General features: G+C 51.7%; 3 protein-coding genes across 3 annotated transcripts; 2 read left to right on the top strand and 1 right to left on the bottom strand.

Annotated features, from left to right (window-relative positions):
* The first annotated feature begins 168 nt into the window (after positions 1 to 168).
* Positions 169 to 1,558, top strand: LOC136551450 (lecithin-cholesterol acyltransferase-like 1). The gene is made up of 2 exons (XM_066542999.1): positions 169 to 558; positions 702 to 1,558. The coding sequence occupies exons 1-2, from the start codon at positions 379 to 381 to the stop codon at positions 1,407 to 1,409; spliced, it is 888 nt and encodes a 295-aa protein (XP_066399096.1). The 5' UTR covers positions 169 to 378; the 3' UTR covers positions 1,410 to 1,558.
* A 1,317-nt stretch (positions 1,559 to 2,875) lies between these two features.
* LOC136551451 (clathrin light chain 3-like) lies at positions 2,876 to 4,480 on the bottom strand. Its single transcript, XM_066543000.1, has 3 exons — positions 3,945 to 4,480; positions 3,629 to 3,782; positions 2,876 to 3,537 (listed from the first exon to the last, which is right to left on the bottom strand). Exons 1-3 carry the CDS (start codon positions 4,439 to 4,441, stop codon positions 3,067 to 3,069), a joined length of 1,122 nt encoding a protein of 373 aa, XP_066399097.1. The 5' UTR covers positions 4,442 to 4,480; the 3' UTR covers positions 2,876 to 3,066.
* A 10,710-nt stretch (positions 4,481 to 15,190) lies between these two features.
* Positions 15,191 to 15,493, top strand: LOC136548468 (uncharacterized). The gene has a single exon (XM_066539985.1). The coding sequence runs from the start codon at positions 15,191 to 15,193 to the stop codon at positions 15,491 to 15,493; it is 303 nt and encodes a 100-aa protein (XP_066396082.1).
* The last annotated feature ends 475 nt before the right edge of the window (positions 15,494 to 15,968 follow it).

Genomic DNA, 15,968 nt, shown 5'->3' on the forward strand with positions numbered 1-15,968 from the left:
CAATAATTTGAAAGCAGAACACATGATTAATGTCAGAAAGCGAATGGCATAAATATAAGTGAACCAGCAGAAAACTGTCGCTGCGTGTTTCACGTTTATCTTCGAAGCGGAAGTTAGTACAAGTGAACCTGGTGCGGTGTGTACCGGTCAAGCTGAATCCATGGCCATTTCTACTCCACTTGCGCGTCTCCTGCCTCTGCTGCTCCTGCTACTACCCCTGCCTTGCGGGAGCCCTTCTCGGCCAGCCACCGCCGTCCTAAGGATGCCGCCATCGGCGAGGAGCTTCACCCGGTGGTGCTGGTCCCTGGGCTTGGCTGCAGCGACCTGGAGGCGCGGCTCACCGAGGCGTACCGGCCGTCAGCACCACGCTGTGGCGCAATGAAGGGGAAAGGTTGGTCCGAGATGTGGAAGAACGCCTCAGATCTGGTGGCCCACGACTACGTGCAGTGCTCCCTGGAGCAGATGCGCCTCGTCTACGACCCTGCCGCCAACGACTACCGGAACCTGCCCGGCGTCCAGACGCGCGTCCCTAACTTCGGCTGCTCATATATAAGCCAGGTTATCGTATAGTATTTTTCTCTCGTAACAAATCAGCCCGTATAAGCGGGCCTTCGACGCTCAGCAAGAGGGTTCCGCAATAAGGACCCTCTCCACCCGTATGCATGTCATCCCACCAAATCCACCCTCTCTACTTCCAGCAGCTCAGGGCGCTGGTCGAGGCCGCGAGCAAGAAACACCACGGGCGGAAGGCCATCATCTTGGCGCACAGCTACGGAGGAATGGTCCCGCTCGAGTTCGTCCGGAACGCTCCGCTGTCATGGCGGCGCAGGTACGTCAAGCACCTCATACTGGTGGCGCCGACGCTCTCGGTGGGGTTCCTGCAGCAGGCGACGGCCCTCGCGACCGGGCCGGGACAGATGATCTACGTCCCGGCCGCCGACGGGCCCCTGAGGACGCTGTGGAGGAGCCTCGAGACCGCCATCGCCGACCTGCCGTCCCCGGAGGTGTTCGGGCACGACGAGCTCATCGTCGTCACGAAGCAGAGGAACTACTCCGCTTACGACATGGAAGACTTCCTCGCCGCCATCGGCTTCCGCGACGGCGTGGAGCCTTTCAGAAGGCGGATGGTCCCGAAGATGCGCTACTTCCAGGTGCCCATGACGTGCATCAACGGAGTGGGCAACAGGACGCCGCGGCAGCTGGTCTTCTGGGAGGGTGACTATGACGCGTCGCCGGAGATCGTGTACGGTGACGGTGACGGGTTCGTCAATTTGGTCAGCATCCTGGCATTCGACAGGGAGATGCGTGGGCAGCCAGGGCAGAACAAGCAGTTCAAATCCGTCAAGATTGATAAGGCGCCGCACAGTGGACTTGTTACGGATGAATGGGCTGTAAAGCAGGTTATGTAGGAATTTCTTGAAGCAAACCACTAGCCCTCGATCTCACCCGACTTTTGTTACGTCGCAACTCGGATTTTGTACCAACATGAATCGGACGCGGTTAGTCTCTTTGTGCTGAAATCTGTCTACTCTGGGTGAAGATCTAGTTGTTTTCCAAAAACGGCAAGCCCACTTCATGGTCACCCGTACCATTTCCTTTTGTAATTGGGACCAAAATCAAGTTTAATATGTAGCTATGAAGATAATGTGCATATAAGAATGCATTCTTTTCTTATAAAAAACAATATCATTCGTACTTAGCCAGATAGACCAAAAAACAACACTCGCTCCCACCTAAACTTGGAAGCGTGTTTTTCTATCTATCCCCTGCAACTAGTTCCCAAATAAATGAGGCACACTATATATTTGGTGGTCTTAAACCAAAAGCTCTATGGAACGATATATTTAAAGGTACACTACAAAAGACTTGACAAAGGGTTACACGTTTCTGCCTGGCAATATCCATACAAAGATGGAAATTGTTGTTTCAGTGTGTAGTCGCCTAACCAGTTATGTTCCCAAAATCGTGTAGAAGTACCGATATGAAGAACAAAAGTAGATAGATCTAGGAAACGATCTTTTATCTTCATAAGGCCAGACCAAAAATGAGAATATCCTGGTTTCCAATACGCTTCACCAATAGTTTTGTCTTTCAAGTACTTCTTCATAAGTTCTTGCCGGACACTATCCTCGCTTATGAGTTTGAACAACCACTTGCTTAACAAACATTCATTTTGTAATTCAAGGTTTAGAATTCCAAGACCCCCACACATAAAGTCCCCTATTTGGCTAACATATATTTTTCTTGTGGTTATCGTCTTGCTAGAAAAATCTTGATCTAAAATAATCTAACTTATTTACAATGCCCTTAGGCACTTCAAAGTCAGTAAACTACTCAAAACTGAATTTATTAGAACAAGACGTCCCCCGTAAGACAAAACTTTTCCATTCTAGCTGCTTAAGTTGTTTTTTCAAATCTATCCACAATGACTTTTTTTTTGTGAGTCTTCTGTGATTCGTAGGGATACCCAGGTATCTAAAAGGATAATTTCCCATACCACAACCAAAGATCCGTGAATATTGGTCCTCATATTCCTTAGCATCCCCATAAAAAGAAAATCTGTCTTTTATGAAAATTAATTTTCAAGCCTGATAACTATTCAAAAGCATATAAAAGAGTTTTCATATTTTTTGCTTGCTGAATATCATGTTCCAGGAATCCAAACAACACATATTATTACTACTGATAATGTAAATTTTCTTAATTACTATCTACTATCCAGATTCTTATAGTCTATAATAAGGGCTAGTCACCTCACCAGTGCCATCTTATTTTCGAGAGCATCAAACTCTTATATTTTCTAAAACAACAAAACTCTGATGAATCCATCCATTTCTGGGTTGAGTGAGCAAAAGTATTATTACTATTATCTGAATCTAAGCAGTAGTAGCTTCTTGATCCTTAAATACCAAAGTTAGAGATAGATTGATACCTACTCCTGCCACCGAAAACTGCACTCAAAAAGACAGATTTATGCAGTGTAGCTTTCCTTGAACAAGAACATTATTTCCAGATTCTTATTATTAGGAGCGACCAGATATCATTATCATCATCCGCACATGGCAATCACTTCTTCCCCGGTTGCTCTGGTGCCTTTTCTGCCGGCGTCTCTGTTGCCGCCCGTGGAGATCCAGCAGCACTGGCGCTCACGGCAGCCTTCTCATTACTACCATCAGTCTTCTTCTCGGCCGGTCCAGCCGCCTGCTTACCATCCTTCTTGTCGTCCTTGTTGCCGTCTTTCTTGGCGTCCTTACCTCCATCCTTCTTCTCCTCCTCCTTGGCCGGCGGAAGAGACGGCACCATGTGCGTTGGTGGCTTCTCCTTGAGTTTCACGAGCACCTGGCGCATGCGGGAGAGGTCGGTGGCCTTGCCGGGCTTGGGACCCTGCACCACCACGATGCCGGGCTTCCGCTCCTGCTCCTTCCTCTTGCCCCTCTTCTCCAGCCCCGGGATCTCGTGCGGCACCAGTTCCGCGATCGCCTTCCAGTACTGCCGGTCCGCCTCCTTGTGGAACATCTCTTGGTTTGCCAGGGACAGCTGTTGGTTTGGTTGGTAGGACAACAGAGGCATCAACAAGGATCAAATTGTATCATTTGGCATCAGTTTTGTGTGCAATGCATGCATATACCTTCTCACTGTCTCTGTTCTGCGATCGGTTCGTCTCGCAGTTGAGCCTGCGCTTATCAAGGAAGCACTTCTTGAACTCCTCTGCTTCCGCGATGATCTCGTTGCGACGCTCCCTCTCCTTCCGTTCCTTTTCCTCCAGCATCAATGCATTCTGGCTGCAAATCAAGCCATCCATTCGCAGTTTGCAATCTTGTGGTCAGAACTCAGAAATCATCCAGATCGCGCTTGGCATTGAAGTGGAAATTTGCATGCACTGGCACCAGAAGCGATCAGGTATTCAGATCAGAGAACTTGTGACAGCAAAACGAGTGACTCACCGGCGCCACTCTCGGCGGAGGATGCCCTCCTCCCTCATGGCCTCCGGCGGCGGCAGGACGGCCCCATCGTCAGCCGCGCCACTGAACAGGTCCTCATCGAGGCCGCCACCCGCACCGCCGATGCCCCCTACCACGTGCGCCGCGCCATCCATCACGTCCTGGGCGCCCATGACATGTTCCACGCCGTTCTCGCCGCTGTCGGCGAACCCGTACGCGGGGCCGCCGTTGGAGTACGGGTACGGCGGCATGCCGAAGCCGCCGTACCCGCCGCCGTCTCCCACGGCGTCGCCCAGATCGTCCTCCGAGACGGCGGTGCCGAAGGACGAGTAGGACGTGGCGAAGCGGTGGCCGCGGCGCATGCCGAGGCCTGCCTGCTGCTCGCCGCCGCCGCCGCCGTCCTCGGCTGCGGTTCCGTCGATGGCGGGGTCGAAGGGGGCCGGCGGTAGCGCGTCTTCATCTCCTAAGACGGCCGTGATGGAGTCGAAGGAGGACGACATGGTCGCTCGTCGTGGTATCTTGGCTTGCGAGGTTTTGGGTCCGACACAAATGGAGTGGAGGTGGAGGTGGTCGGAAGCAGAGGCTCCCAAGTGTTTCTGTGTCTGACCGTTATTCCTCGCGCCCGTAGGCCGCAGGCGGCGGGGAACGTTCTTCCCTCTCTTTGCCCTCTTCTCTCCCCGTAGTAGCAGTATAAATCTTTCCTCTATAGTATTTCTTTTTATTCTAGGGATGTTTAGTACTGTTCTGCCCCGTGTTTTTCAGTTTCGCCTCACGTTTTTTTAGCCAAAACAGTTTCAGCTCTACGCTCTCTTAAAAAAAAAGTGTGGAGTTGTGAGAGCACCTGAAGGGGTACTCCACAAGCTCCGATTTTTATGGAGCTGTTCCGCGGTAGAGTTTATGGGGAGCATAGTTCTGCTTACCGGTTGAGACATGAATATCGGAGGGGTCCGAAAGAAACAAAAATCACTAAAAATGGAGAAAATCGGTTAAAATTTCGGTCAAAATTTTCAAATCTTCATCAAGTTTTAACCGAAATTCTAAAAACCTGAACGAAATGGAACCAAAATTACCGGTATGTGTATTTACTGGAGGGGGCCAACAGAAATGAAAATCGTCGGTTTTTGGCGAAAATCGGCTAATATTTTGAACCCTGAAGCAGATGTTATGGAGCCGTCCCAAACACACCCTTAACAATAAATATCTATTCCAAAAAAAACAATAAACACCACATAGGCCAGGTACAACGCCGACGCTTAGGGCGGCGCTAATTAGAGGTTCTGCATTTTATTTTATTTTATTTTTATTTTATTGCCACCGTGTACATGTGGCCAGGCATTTAGGAGTGGCATTGACGCTCAAATAAGCTGCCGGCGCTTGGTGATTTTACAGTGACGGTTTTAAGGATGGATAAGCACATTTGCATGCAAGTTTAGCTTTTTCCATTATAGGTTAAAGCTCTTACACAATTATTTGATTATTCTTTCTTTAAAAGCCCATTAAGCGTTCACGGATACACTATACCCATATCAACGTTATCCTAGAACCTAAATGCTACGTCCGACTAAACGATTTAAACATGTGGCAATAAATATACATGTAAACTATAATTTCTATACAATTTTTTCTCTTCCCGTGCTTGGTCTGCTCCCAGGTTTGGCCGCCGCTCAACATGCCATCGTCTCTCCCCCGTCGACCAGGCCTATCCAGTCAAGGTCACCGTCAACTCCGTCAAGCCGCGGTGCCGTGGAGCCGTCCGTGCGGTCTCTCGCAGCCAGCAGGTGGAGATCAGGAGCTGCCGGTGAGGTGCCCATGTTCCGTCTGCCATGGCCGAGGCCTCAAAGTTTCAGAGAAATAGGCCCTGTTCGGCTGGCTGAAACTGACTGGTTGTGTGAGAGAGAAATACTGTTGCGGCTGAAAGATGCACAGTGCTATTTGTGAGAGAAGCAACCGACTGGTTTGAAAAAATCAGACCAGCGAACGGCGCGATAGAGGAAGCGGCAGGGGCCACACGCGAGCTCTTTGCGTACCGGAACCTAACCACCCAGAAACGCACCGCACTCTTGTCCCGCCACGCACGCGTAACTCACCCTGCGCCTGTCGCTCTCTCTCTCTCTCTCTCCGTGCGGGCGGGACTCAGGATGAGGACAAGCATGCCCCGTTCGCACGACCCCAGGCGCACCGCGCACCCCATCCGCCAGCCCTTAGCTCACCGCACCCCTTCCCTCAGAGCCTAGGCCATGCCCCAATGACTCTTTCCACGTAGCTCTAAAATATGAAATACTTAAATACAACATAAGTCTAAAGAAGATGAAACATTTAGAACATACACTTGTAACATATGTGTAGAGCATATGCAACATCCAAATAAACCACTTATAACTTACAACATAAAAACACTTATTGCAACCCGCGTGTTTGATTTCCTGCATCTGGCCAGCCGGCTATGGCCAGCCAGAGTCCGGTGAAAATGGTACAACTGTTTGTGTTTGACTGCTTGTTCCTACAGTGCCGAACTCAGGTGAGAACGTGTTTATTTGTCTGTACAAAACAATACGGTGACTTTGGACTTAAGAACATGGTAATGTTACCCCCAACATTCTCATTGTCATTTCATCGAAGACATGCAGGGCATCGGCGTTCAGCAGCTGCAAATCATTGTTCGCCACCACGAAGCAGCCGACGCGAGCGGCATGCGAACGCGGACAAGCCCACCGCCGGCCTCGCCGCGCCAGCCATCGACCTATGCACCAGCGACTAGCCGACGATGAGCTCCGGGCAGGGCGTCCCGTCGACCTCCGCCTAGTCCGCGCCGGCGAGCTCCACGCAGTCCACGCAGGTCGTGATGGCGAGCTCCATGTAGGTCGCGCCGATGAGCTCCGTGCATGCCGCACCAGCCCGCAGCGTCCACGCAGTCTGTGCCGACGAGCTCATCCTCTCCCCTGCCCTCTCCGCATGATCTTGCAGTGGAGGACACCGAATCTTGCAGGGAGAAGTCGCATCTCACGTTGGAGTAGTTGCACGCGCGCGTCTGCCATGGGAGTCGACAGTGGAGCAGCAGGACACATTTGCTGTGGGGCTGGTCTAGACGCCCCCGCCTGACACGGGAGCGGGTGCGCCAGCAACTTCGGTGGCAGTGGCGGTGGTGCGAGCCGCACCAGCTTGGCTGCAGCGGCGGAGGCCTTGGCATCGGCGGCGAGCGCGAACGGCGTGCGAACAGACGGTTGTGTGAAATTTTTGTATTTTGGTCTTTTTTGAAAACAATTTTTACAAAAAGACCTACGTCAAAACGTTTTCTAAAAATAGACCATTTTTAGGCGTCTTAGAACATGACGTCGAGGTATGGGGGTCGGCGTCGACTGACACGACGCCGAGGTATTGCCACGTCACGGACGACCGGGGTCGTCGACGACACGGTGGCGCATGGGTCCGAGACGTCGGCGTCGTGTCAGCCAACGCTAAGGACCCAACCTCGGCGCGGCTGGACTGCGCGCCGAGCTATTGGCACCATCCGCCGCACGGCCCAGGCGGCCCAACAACGCACGGTGGTCCAGTAGCTCGGCGCGGGGTCACTTAACGTCGAGCCACAGACCTTGGCGCGGCCCGACTCAATGCCGAGGTCTGGTCCCTTGAGGCCGCGCCAAGGCCCCCTTCTTCTTCCTCCCTACATTCTGAAGACGGTCGGCCTCCTCTCTTTCTCTTCTTCCCCGCGCCGCCACCAAACCCTAGCCTCCAAAATCGACCCTAGGTGCCACGATCTCGGCTCCCGAAGCTTCCTCGAGGTAATGGTCTCTCCCCTCCTCCATTCTATCCGCGTAGATGTGCTTACATTGTCCTTAATCATGTGGAATCATGGGTGTATGGTGTTTTGGTATATTTGTGTTTGCATTTGCAAAATGTATGGCTTAGGATGATTGAGTGCATTGTTGTTTAACTGTTTTATGTGCTGAACATGTTATGTTAGTTTGGTTTCTAGTTATTTTGGTCATTAGGGTTCTTTGTTTATTGTAGTTGTCATTAGAGTTAGTTATTTGTTGGTCATTAGGGTTAGTATGTATTTTATTTATTTGTTAGTCATTATATTTTAATTTTGTATGACTAAAAATGATTATGTTGGTGGGGTTGAAAAAGATGAAATGATATATTTTAGTTTCTACTTATTGGATTGAAACTCGCATGATATATTGATATGTGACATTACTTGTTGTGTGATGGCTGTAGATGGATAAATTAGTGAGGTTGCATCATGGATGCCGTATTGTTAGGATAAGATATGATAGTTTGGAATTTCTGGACATGTGTGAGGAGTTGTTGATTTTTTCTGAAACACCATCTTTGACCCAGTTAATGGAGCGAGTAAAGGTTAAGTTAGGCTGGAATGAAGTAGACGTGCATATTCAGTTTGAAGGTGTCATAGATGTTGGGTCATCGAAGGGTCCTCGGATCAAGCGGTTGCTCAAAATTATAAGCGAGACTGAATGGAATGATTACAAGGCAGTTGTATTGGCCTCAGAAGTGCGATCTTTGGATTTAGTAGTAAGTAAGGAGTCCGGCTTAGGAAATGATAACTTTGAAGCATGGCCATCTTCCCCCGCTCACATAGGTTATGGTCCTTTGTCTGAAGAAGAAATACTTGTCACACAACTAGGCTACAGTGGAGATGAGGAAGAGAATCCGGTTGCCGATGGTGAGGGCAATCATGATAGTGATGAAGAGGATGATGATTATGTAATTGGTGATGCAGAAGAAGGTTTGGATGACGCTAGCGGAGACTTTTCTATTGAGGATGAGCTTAGCGACGAAGATGATCTTAGTGGTGAAGAAGACTTTGGTGATGCTAGGGCTACGAATCGTTTTGACATGGAGATAGCTGGAGATGATGAATCCTTTGTAGAGGAGATAGCCAAAGACTCTGATGACGATCGCCCTGTTGGTCATATCAATTTTAGGGAAATAGAGATATTGTATAGGGTCTTGCCTTGGAGAGATCCATTAGTTGGTGATTTCGAGGACCTTAGCCATGGTCATAGGGCAGTAGCTGATGGTGAGCCAAGTGATACAACTGTGCCTGATGTTAGCGGTTGCCTCATCATACGGAAGGGCATATTGTTTGCTACCATGGATAAATTGAAATCATGGTTGCAAGAGTACTCCATTGTACACAACCGACCTTTTAGGGTCATCAATTCATTTAAGGAGAAGAGGTACACTGTTGCTTGTGAAGAACAACAATGTGGTTGGAGAGTATGTGCTATGAAGACGAAGGCAGGCAAATGGAAGATTACCTCAGTGAAGCAACCACATGTTTGTGCCACTGCTGAGGCAGAAGAGAACCATCTGCAGCTCAATTCTAGGTTCATTGCAAGGCAGTTATGCCCCGTGGTGAAGCATATGCCAACCATTACGGTGTCTGCGTTGGTTGAGATCATCTTCCAACGGTATAATTACTATGTCAAGTATGGGAAAGCATGGAGGGCAAAACAACGTGCACTGGAAATAATATTTGAAAATTGGGAAGAAGCTTATGAGCGCCTCCCTGTAATGTTGAACGCAATGAGGGCTGTAAATCCTAGGATGCACTTAGAGTATTTACCTAAGGAGGGTGAAACAAGGAATGATAGCCAGGTATTTGGAAGGGCGTTTTGGGCGTTCGGGCAGAGCATCGAAGCATTCAAGCATTGCAGGACCGTCGTCTCAATTGACGGGACCTTTCTTATAGGGAAATTTAAAGGCACAATGCTTATTTGTATTGGGACAGATGTAGAAGACCAGCTTGTGCCATTGGCCTTTACGATTGTTCGGAAGGAGGACACGGATAGTTGGTGTTGGTTTCTCAGGCTAGTAAGACAAGTGGTAATTGGTCTGGGACATGATGTTTGTGTGATATCCGATAGGCATGCTGGCATTCTGAATGCCGTAGAACAAGAGATTCCTGGTTACGGCCAAATACATCACCGGTGGTGCACCAGACACCTTGCTCAGAATCTTATAAGGCGTGATCACACAAAGGACAACTTCAAATTGTTTGAGGAGGTTTGCAGGCAGCAAGAGGTTCAATTATTCAAAGACAAGTTAGATGCCCTGAAGTTAGCCACAAATGTTGATGGCAGGCAATTCTTGAGCGAGTTGATGGCGTCGAAGGATAAGTGGTCACTTGCATATGACACCGGTGGTTGGAGATGGGGCTTCATGACTAGTAACATGGCAGAGATGTTCAACAGCCTTCTAAGAGGTTGTCGTGGTCTGCCTGTGACTGCTATTGCCTCATTCACCTTCTACAAGTTGAATTCTTGGTTCATTTTGAGGAAGAAGCATGCGAGGTCTCTATGGACAGCAAGCAAAGCTTGACCACTTTTAGCATCTCAGGAACTAGCTTTCTCAAAGAAAAAGTCTAAACGACAGAAGGGTTCATGTTTCGATCCGATCAACCATGGATATGAGATTCTAGAGGGTGGTGGAACTAACATTGGTGGTGAAGACTGGGGTGCTCGAAAACATAAAGTAGTGATCAATGAGAACAAGTGTACGTGTGGAAAACCGATCATATACCATAGGCCTTGCTCCCACATGATTATAGCCTGTCGCCTTAGACGTGTTAACGCTGAGGTTCCTCCCTGTATGGCCGCAGAGTTCTCTTTGAGGAACCTAATGAGCACCTAGAATTCTCAGTTCGAGCCATTTCTTGACGAGAGTCAATGGCCTACTTATGATGGCCCCAAGTATGTGGTTGATCTTGGTTTACTCTGGAAGAGTAGAGGACCTAGGCGGCGGAAGCGGTTCAGGATGGACATGGACCGAGCCACGAAAGGTAGATCAACCACGAGTAAGGTTGGGAGACATTTTGTAGAGGACACCCAAAAGAGCTGTTGCTCTGGTTGCCATAAGCTAGGCCACAATAAGAGAAAATGTCCTGAACTACTTAGACAACAGGTATCCACCAAGCTAGCTACTTGAATTGCTTTGTGTAATAGTACATTGGTTTACTTTTGTTTTTTTATTTTTATGTTACTTCATACCACATACACATGCTTTAACTTATACTAATGCTTTGGCATTGCTTATGTTGCAGGATGGATCGGTTCCCCCTTCTTGATCCAAGGTTCGATGAGCACCACCGGGCTCGGAGGATCGAGAACGGAGAGGTATATTCAACAATTCGTATGAAACAGTGCATTGTTCATCTTTTGCTCTATAGTCCATGCTCTTTATAAAGTGACATGAACTAATACTTTTTCATGCTTCTATTTTTTTGTAGGTTTTGAATGTGCTGAGGCCAATGACACATGAGGCCTCTACGACCATGATCTACGACGAGAGGTACACGCCCCTCCTGAAGCTGGCGAACCTTGCTACCTGTCGGGTACCATAAAACGGGGTACCCCGAGCGTACACCAAAAGGGGCACTTAAATCCCATCAACGACAAAGTTAGAGGGTAAGCCATGGGCTCATCACCAGCCTTGTCCGAGCCCACCCGGCTCTCCGCATCGCCTCAGGCCTCTCACAGGAGGTCTCGGCGTCCTGACGCAATTTCCACCTCGCGCAAGGCCTCTCACGGAAGGCCTCAGCAAGGAGCCCAATCTCCATCTCGCGTGAGGCCTCATTCTCTATATCGCTCGAGGTTGGCTTGTCCATAGCCCGTCGCCGCCGCCTCAACCGGTCTTCCCGACAGCACGTCATGTCCCATTAATACGTCAACCACTCCCGCAATCTCAGTCGAACGATGGCTCGACACCGTGGAATGGCCGACGGGACTTGAGGTCGCATCAGCGCCATACCGGCTAAGACAGGGCACGGCGGGGATTACCGGCCACTGTATTCTAACGCTGTGCTCACGATCAGCGCCCGCACTACACTATGCCCCATGATCCCCACCTCGAAAAACAACATGACATGGGCAGCCTGGCCCGGGTCATCATCGCCTCCGAGCCTCGGCACTCTGCACCGGGGTCTCGGCTATCTCAGGATTCGTGTCTGCCGAGACCCCCCACCGCGGTGCGGCCTCGGCACCGACCGAGCCTCGGCCTCACGCACAGTCAATCCACAGCGACCCACACGCTGACCGCTGCACCCGCTCCAAGGCAGCCCTGGAGCTCCCATGACGCATAGGATTGGATGTGACCTGCACGCCGCCCCAGTGCTCCAAGGACGGACCACTCTGACGACTATGCCACCATAGGAACAGGCTACAGGGCTCGGACATGCCGCCTCTGTTTGCACGACACCGTATAGTTAGCTTATGTACTGCCCTGGTCCTCCCTTCAAACTATAAAAGGAAAGGGCTTGGGCTATTTCTAGGGAGGGAGACAGGTTCTCATGAAGAACAACACTCTGTAACACGCGCACTACCTTGCTGCTTGAGAGCAACATCTCAAGCAGCCTGCATCACTCTCCGCCGAGACCTGGGACTAGCTCCCTCTCTCACCTAGCTTGTAACCCCCTACTACAAGCACTTCGGTGCAAGGAATACAAGATCAATCTCCCAGATTGGACGTAGGGCTCGAATTGCCCAAACCAGTATAAACCTTTTGTCTCTTTGTATCACCATCTAGAATCAGGAACATGCGGGATAAATTCACTAGTTGGTTGAGGAGCCCCGGTCCAAAACACCGATAGTTGGCGCGCTAGGTAGGGGCCTCTGTGTGTCAGCTTCATCATCCCAACGGGTTCCGGATGGCAGACCCCGTACGACCGCTGCGTCTCGGCACGGTGGTGTGGTTTGGGAGCCTAGAGTTCATGTCTCTAGGGCACGAGTATGACATGGTACTTCTCACACCCCGAGCCCTGCCTACCGACGATGACGTCGCGCATCGGCAGCCCAGGCGCAGGCGGCACCCGAGCAGCCGTTCTCGCCGCGCTCGCCAGGCACGACGCAAGCAGGATCACCCCGATGCCATGCAAACCCAGGGCGACTCGCCGCTCTCCGCCGGCATCCCATGGCCAGCTGTTGGTGTAGGGTCCCTTGTTGGGGATCTGTCTAGCCTGAGCCTGGACAAGGGAAAAGCGCCGGTGGCGTCCGGCAACGCCCTGACATCAAGCTCTGCTCCGTTGCTCTCAGAGGAGCCAACTCCGGCAGAACAGAGCCCAACGATGGCACTATCTCCATACCCCTTCAGGTTGAGAAATGTCGCCGCATCTTATGCTTACGCCTATGCATCCGCTCACGAGGATCTCTCGGAGCACCGCCAGTGCTTTGCTCTCAACTTCGACACCACCGCGTTGACCCACACCCATGCCGACTCCTCGGAGGAGGACGAGGCATGGGCTAAAGCGGATTTCTCCGACCTCCACAACTGCGAAACCATGCGTCGCTTCCTGGCCGCTAGTGACTATTGCTTTGGCTACTCCGATTCTGATGGTGAAAGTACTTATGATCCCACTCGTGAGTGCTTCCACGTCGGACTTGGGATGCCAAGCACGGGCGACGAGGACAAGGGGGCAGACAACCACACTCCGCTTCATTAGGGAATGGGCGATGCTACGCCTTCACGTATTGTCCCACCGGTAGCACGGAATGAGAACCTTGCCCTTAGACAATTCTGACGCCCGGACCTAGAACAACTCCACGAGCTTCAGGCTAAGGTTGAGCAAGATCAACTCCTTCTGCAACAGCTCCGAAGCACTCTCGAGCAGGAGCAGCAAGGCCACGGTGACGGCGGAGGAGCCCGGCGACGGGCTCGCGACATGCACCATTACATCAACGATGACGAAGGGGATGATCGTCCCCCAATCTTCAATCGCGCTAGCCAGAATGTCACGGCCGTGGTGATGCTAGTGCGTGCGATGCCCAAGCCCTCCACCATGGAAGGACGACAGGTTCGCGGTGAGCTCCGGGATCTCCTCGAGACCGCCACGGTGCAGCAGGCTGAGAGTTCCACCTCCCAATGGCATGGCGCTGTCTCAGACCTCCCCTCAGCACCGCATCGGCAGGATAGGGAGGCCTTGGTTCGTCCTGAGCCTGCTCGGGCGCCGACCATCAATAGGGTCCCCCCGGTCCACGACCGCCTTGACAACCAACGTGAGACCCAGGGCGACCATGAGGTGATCGGCCAGCGACGGCGCCATGACAGTGAGGGGCCCACTCGAGGCTACCATCCGCATCGAGGTGGCCGATATGACAGTGAGGAAGATCGTAGTCCTTGTCCTGAACCACCTGGCCCTCGAGTCTTCAGCAGAGCCATCCGCAATGCTCAGTTCCTAGCCCGGTTTTGCCAGCCAGCCAACCTCACCAAGTATAGTGGCGAGACCAACCCCGAGCTCTGGCTTGCCGATTACCGCCTGGCTTGTCAGCTAGGCGGCGCAGACGATGACTGTCTCATCATCCGCAACCTCCCCTTGCTCTTATCAGACTCAGCGCAAGCCTGGCTTGAGCACCTTCCTTCCTCTCAGATCCACGACTGGCACGACTTGGTTTAGATCTTCGTTGGGAATTTCCAGGGCACATACATGTGCCTTGGAAGCTCCTAGGACCTCAAGAGTTGTCGCCAGAAACTAGACGAGTCTCTCTAAGACTTCATCCGACGCTTCTCTAAACAGTGCACCGAGTTGCCCAGCGTCGGCAACTCAGAGATCGTCCAGACCTTTCAACGACATGCTTATGAAACTCTACCCTTACCACCAAGGCCCGGTCAAGCATGCCCTCAAGGATTGCTCCATGCTGCGGCGTTACTACGCCAAGCTTGGGCTCCCTGACGACGACGCCAAGCAGAAGGGCACCGGCGACTGGGACGATGACAAGGACGATGGGTTCCCCGAGGTACACAACACCTTCATGATCTTCGGTGGACCCTCAGCGTGCCTTATGGCACGGCAGCAAAAGAGGGAACACCGAGAGGTCTTCTCGGTCAAGGTGGCCACTCCCCGGTACCTCGACTAGTCTTGGGAGGCGATCACCTTTGATCGAGATGACCACCCCGACCATGTTCCGAATCCTGGGCAGTACCCACTTGTTGTCGACCCGATCATCGGCAACACCCGACTCTCCAAGGTGTTGATGGACGGAGGCAACGGCCTTAATATCCTATACGCCAACACCCTGGAGCTCTTGGAGATCGACCGATCAAGGCTCCGAGGCGACGCCGCACCCTTCCACAGCATCGTGCCAGGGAAACGCACGTGACCCCTCGGGCGCATCGACCTTCCCATCTACTTTGGCACCCCCTCCAACTACCACAAGGAAGTCCTTACCTTCGAGGTGGTCGGGTTCGGGGGAACCTACCACGCCATCCTGGGGCGGCCGTGCTACGCCAAGTTCATGGCAGTCCCCAACTATACCTACCTCAAGCTTAAGATGTCGGGCCCTAGTGGTATCATCACGATTGAGTCCACATACGAACATGCATACGACTGCGACATCGAGTGCATCGAGTACGCCGAGGCTCTCGCTGAGGCCGAGACCCTCATCGCCAACCTCGACCAACTTAGTGGCGAGGTGCCTGGCTCCAAGCGTCGTGCAGGGGCATTTGAGCCCACAGAGGCCATCAAGCTCGTCCCGGTCGACCCCGCCTGTCCCGACGACCGGGCACTGAGGATCAGCGCCACCCTCGACATCAAATAGGAAGCCGTGCTCGTCGACTTCCTCCGTGCGAATGCCAACATATTCGTATGGAGTCCCTCGAACATGCTGGGCATATCGAGGGAGGTCACCAAGCATGCCTTGGACATTCGGGCTGGCTCTAGACCGTTGAAGCAACGCCTGCGTTGCTTCGATGAGGAAAAGCATAGGGCCATCGGTGAGGAGGTGCAGAAACTCTTGGCGGCCAGGTTCATCAAGGAAGTGTCCCACCCAGAGTGGTTGGCTAACCCTATGTTGGTTAAGAAGAAAAATGGGAAATGGAGGATGTGTGCAGACTACACCGGTTTGAACAAAGCTTGTCCAAAAGTCCCCTTCCCATTACCCCGAATCGATCAGATCGTTGACTCCACTACGGGGTGCGAGACCCTGTCTTTCCTTGATGCGTATTCTGGTTACCATCAAATCAAGATGAAAGAGTTCGACCAGCTTACGACTTCTTTCATCACCCCGTTCGGCA

This window comes from Miscanthus floridulus, chromosome 4 (genome assembly GCF_019320115.1).
Source record: "Miscanthus floridulus cultivar M001 chromosome 4, ASM1932011v1, whole genome shotgun sequence".
In the NCBI taxonomy this organism is placed as follows: domain Eukaryota; kingdom Viridiplantae; phylum Streptophyta; class Magnoliopsida; order Poales; family Poaceae; genus Miscanthus; species Miscanthus floridulus.

What these genes read in the sequence shown, in the direction of transcription:
- LOC136551450 (XM_066542999.1), top strand. Translation starts at nt 379, where the DNA reads ATGAAGGGGAAAGGTTGGTCCGAGATGTGGAAGAACGCCTCAGATCTG. An exon ending in GCTGCTCATATATAAGCCAG is followed by an intron (nt 559 to 701) that starts GTTATCGTATAG and finishes TACTTCCAGCAG; the next exon opens with CTCAGGGCGCTGGTCGAGGC.
- LOC136551451 (XM_066543000.1), bottom strand. Translation starts at nt 4,441, where the DNA reads ATGTCGTCCTCCTTCGACTCCATCACGGCCGTCTTAGGAGATGAAGAC. An exon ending in CTCCGCCGAGAGTGGCGCCG is followed by an intron (nt 3,783 to 3,944) that starts GTGAGTCACTCG and finishes CTTGATTTGCAG; the next exon opens with CCAGAATGCATTGATGCTGG. An exon ending in AGAACAGAGACAGTGAGAAG is followed by an intron (nt 3,538 to 3,628) that starts GTATATGCATGC and finishes CCAAACCAACAG; the next exon opens with CTGTCCCTGGCAAACCAAGA.
- LOC136548468 (XM_066539985.1), top strand. Translation starts at nt 15,191, where the DNA reads ATGGCAGTCCCCAACTATACCTACCTCAAGCTTAAGATGTCGGGCCCT.